The 4,268-nt window shown below is 34.6% G+C and overlaps 1 protein-coding gene across 1 annotated transcript; it reads right to left on the bottom strand.

Moving 5' to 3' along the window:
* Positions 1-405: 405 nt before the first annotated feature.
* LOC107621135 (denosine deaminases acting on tRNA) lies at positions 406-3,477 on the bottom strand. Its single transcript, XM_016323176.3, has 10 exons — positions 3,264-3,477; positions 3,035-3,155; positions 2,373-2,560; positions 2,197-2,277; positions 1,908-2,021; positions 1,494-1,663; positions 1,335-1,411; positions 1,127-1,246; positions 972-1,059; positions 406-649 (listed from the first exon to the last, which is right to left on the bottom strand). Exons 1-10 carry the CDS (start codon positions 3,460-3,462, stop codon positions 533-535), a joined length of 1,275 nt encoding a protein of 424 aa, XP_016178662.2. The 5' UTR covers positions 3,463-3,477; the 3' UTR covers positions 406-532.
* Between the last annotated feature and the right edge of the window lie 791 nt (positions 3,478-4,268).

Here is a 4,268-nt window from a genome sequence, read left to right on the forward strand (position 1 = left end):
ACTTACAAAAGTATCAGTGACTAAAATGAGGAAGGAAAAAAAAAACGTAAGTGTGTGGTAAGTGATCGACGGTAATTAATAAGAGTGCATACTGCATAACAAAAATGATTAGAGGAGACAGGAGCTTGAGAGAAATACGAAATATCCATGGAAGTAATCATTCATGATTTTTTTTTTTTTTCTTGGGTTATTAGTAGCGTATTTATCAAGGTTTTAAGTTGGGAATAAATCTAAGTCTAGTTCTCAATATTGTATATTGTATTAAATGTATTATAGTCTTTGCCAGCGGGAGTGTGAGTCAAGGGATCAAGAGACTAATTGGTTAAAAGATAACAATTTAGAATGAAGAGTCAATTATTTGAATTCTCAGGCACGATACGAAGAATGAAGCATTGGAACTGAGTCAGTCAAAGAAAAAGAATTCTCATATTATATTACCAAAAATAACAAAGATGCATTATCTAGCTTGCAACTCATGGCATATTTTCCTTCCAAAAGAAGGCAACCAATTATAGACTTTACATGAATCAAATCACTTATTTGGAAAAATGGAAAATGCCTCACAATCCGAGGGTTTCAAGAACCAATTGCTAAAAGCTGGTTTCCCTTTGAAATTTTTTGAGGCTGAGCAATATTCTTCAGCTCCCTCCTGCAAAGTAATTTATGATTGAATCATGTTAAGATATGGCATGTCATGAACAATCTTCTCCATCAGTGGCAAAGTCACCATCGATTAGACCCCCAATAGTGTCATTGGGTTTAAAGAAAGGAAACAAATTAAAGACAAAAACTTCAAAATTTAGAAGCAAATAGAGATAAAACTACTTACAAAACATAGCCTCAAGTAATTTATAGGCTAATTTATGAAAAGAAAGGACATAGGAAACATGTCTATTGTCTTTGTCCCTTTAGTCTCAAGACAGAAACCAAACACTACCATAGGGTTAAGACGTGAAGAACATGAAGAATACCTTGAGATTGCCATAAGTAACCTCATTAGCTGGAGAATTCCCAAAGCGTTTCTGGCTCAATGACAAGAAAGCCTCTAACAGTCTCTTTCTGTAAATGTCAAATCGTAGTCAGCACTTGACAAGCAAACTATCTAAAATGGCACATGACGGCTTACTTGCATAACAATGACTCAGTTGAAGGGTAGAGTGCTCCTTTTGCGGAGGTGCCTTGCTTTCTTCCAGTAGTTCCAAGGATGACTTCATGCAAGCCATACTTATTCCAGCATATAGAATATCTGCAAATTTAACTGTTCAGATAGATGCAAATATCGAGCCACAAAATTACACGAACAAAAGAACTTTGCTGAAATTTGATGCAAGTACCCGCATGTTAGAGTCTCTGCAGCGCTATCGGATTGTTGAAATTCCTTTGGTGGTAGTGGGGCAGCATGAAATAGCGGCTAGTAAATTGGAAAGCACGTTACAATCAGCAACGTACAACTCAACTTTCGATTTTACCACACTATAATATTTGACACTTACCTGGTTCACTCGAAATGGGGCTATTAGCTTATTTGACAAAGATAATATTCGATCTAACAAAGTGCTTTTCAAGTTATCTTCAATGTTGAAATTCTCTGGACTGTTAAGTGGTAGACCAACCGTAATTGAAGACACATAAACAGGTTGAAGAAAGTAGGAAAGCAAAGCTCCTGGAAAAGGAAACAATATTACCACACTTGAATTTTGCAAAGGAATAAGGTAATCAATCACTGTTCTATCAACATTAGCCAAATTATTCAAATGAACATTTTTCTGATCAGCATATAGCTTTGTTTCATGTTTGTAAACATGACTTTTTATGTTGCACTAGTGGCTACTATACCTAAATCCTCATATTTGTGTTCCAGAAAGATTCACAAACAGGCAAATAGTCCTGGTTTAAGCATGTCTAACCTTGAACACCGACAGTGTTCCAACGAGCTATCTTGTCGGAGCAACTAACTGATAGAGTAGTATCACCACGACCCGGCTTCCTTTGGACTGTCCCCTTTTGTTTTAACCCATTATCTGGAATTGAATGCAAAAGCAGTTCTTTAGACACAAATATCGCCCGTGTAAATATTCTAGTTCTTTATCATTCAAGAAATCGCATTAAGGTGAACACAATATCCATCATATTTTATAAGAATTATATTCACAGAAAACTTGCTAAAGAGATGTTAACATGGATATATTTATTTACCTAGAGGTGAAGATGAATCACTTTCGCCTGAGGGCACAATCTCCAAAGGCGAGTCAACCGAACTCAACGAAGAAGCTCCACCTAAACACAACCAACCCAACATGGTAAGTGGTAACAAATAAGGGAAGGATTTTGATGATTAGATATAGACAAGATAAAGTGAGAACTAAGTTTACATGGTAGCTGTGATATGTACATATGTAATTTCCAACCCCTCTTCATGTTATATTTTCTTTCACTAACGCACTCAGAATCCAGCTCAAACTGTAAGTTGCCATCATCGACTTTGAACCATTTGCATTCATTGCTAGGCATATGCTTACTACAACTTTCAGTAAGATGCTGAATCTGTGTATAGAAGAACCTGGTGTGAATAGAAACGAATGAAATAATATCTCCTCACATAACAACACATACAAAATTGAAAACTTACTATTCCACAATACATCTTAGAAATCATTTGAAATATCACCTACACAATCTAAGATCTTTCAAAACTACACATGAAAAAGCATAGAGAACAATTTCTACATTCAAATTGATACATTTGGAGGACATAGAACATGTTCAAACTAAAACAAGAATGGCGTTCAATCTGCATAAGTTTATGAATTTAATTTCTATACAGTAGCAGCATGATGTTTTAAACCGAGATAAGATAACGTGTTGCCAAATCAATGAAAGTAAATACTTTTCACACTCATTTCTTGAATACTCATCCAAAAACAAGAATTTGATTGGATTACACTGCTAATATATCAGAATTGAACTAGTTTATAGCATAGTAATGACACAAAATGCAGAAAGCTCAAGAAAATCATAGTAAAAGAAAAGAAACCTCATCAAAGCTCTTCGAGCTATAACTTCAGCATGGGAATCATGAACAACATCACCACAGGAACGTAAACGAGAGCGTCCAATACACTTTGTTCCTGTCCCCAATGCAACAACTTCCAAATCTGCAAATACTTAAACAATGAACAATAAGTGAACTCTTTCAGCTGAAATTTGAATTCTAGGTATAAATGTTCCAAAGAGGAGAAACAAAAGAAAGAGGAAGAAGAAACCATTGGTAGGAGAAGAGAGAAGAAAAGCGGCTAAAACGGTGACTTCACGGCCTTGAGGTTTTCCCTTTTTGGGAAGAGAATTATACAAACTAAGAACCTTTTCGCATACCCTTTCACCAAAACATTTTTCGTGTGAAGAAGACGTAGACATGGTTGAGGTTGAAGTTGAAGTTGAAACCGACGAGCTTGAGGAAGCCATTGATTCTGCACACTCACTCTGATAGAGATGACACAAACTGGGCTTTAGACTAGGCCCAACATGGGCCCAAATTCAAAATATCTCTATACTTTGGAAATGAGGCCTTTTTGTCCAAACCCTTTTTATAGGTCTGTTAAAAACCTTCTCCAAAAAAAAGTTAAAAAAAAAATTATAAAACATACATAACATATAAAATAAGTTAAAAAAAACATATAAAACATGAAATTTACTCTGTTTTTTATCTCTAAACAATCTCAATATGTATAAGAATAAATACTAATTACCACCATCCACTTTATTATTCTAATCTCATGAACTAAAAAGAGTGAATGAAACCATTTCCATAATTACATTCAATAAAAACTTTAGACATGCCATTAAGAGAGTGTATGTTTCTTAAATCTTAATAGATAAGTAAATGATTTTAAGAAGGAAAAAAATGTATATATACTAACTAAACACAACTAAGCATCTCACAATCAAAAAATTTCCAACGTGGTTTTGTTGTACCCCCAACCCCACTTATTTTTTTTGAAAGATCAAAACATTATTAATGTGATTTGTATGAGAAAAACTGAAGCAACTTGCTGTAGGGGAATAATGCCAGGAATGCCCCGCAACAAAAATAATAAAAGTTACAAATAAGAAATGACAATGTAGTAGAGATTAGAGGACTTAACATGGTTGCTCCAGCCTAAAAGATTGTTGGTAATACCTTTTCCAAATGAATGAGGTGTATACAGTTGGCACATTAATATTTCTTTTTTCTTCTAATACCACTATAGTTTGGTGCCAATAAAAGTTAC

The sequence above is a fragment of the Arachis ipaensis genome, chromosome B2, assembly GCF_059453495.1.
Source record: "Arachis ipaensis isolate K30076 ecotype BB chromosome B2, ASM5945349v1, whole genome shotgun sequence".
NCBI classification, from domain to species: domain Eukaryota; kingdom Viridiplantae; phylum Streptophyta; class Magnoliopsida; order Fabales; family Fabaceae; genus Arachis; species Arachis ipaensis.

What these genes read in the sequence shown, in the direction of transcription:
- LOC107621135 (XM_016323176.3), bottom strand. Translation starts at nt 3,462, where the DNA reads ATGGCTTCCTCAAGCTCGTCGGTTTCAACTTCAACTTCAACCTCAACC. An exon ending in GCAGAGACTCTAACATGCGG is followed by an intron (nt 1,247 to 1,334) that starts GTACTTGCATCA and finishes TTAAATTTGCAG; the next exon opens with ATATTCTATATGCTGGAATA. An exon ending in ACTGAGTCATTGTTATGCAA is followed by an intron (nt 1,060 to 1,126) that starts GTAAGCCGTCAT and finishes TGACATTTACAG; the next exon opens with AAAGAGACTGTTAGAGGCTT.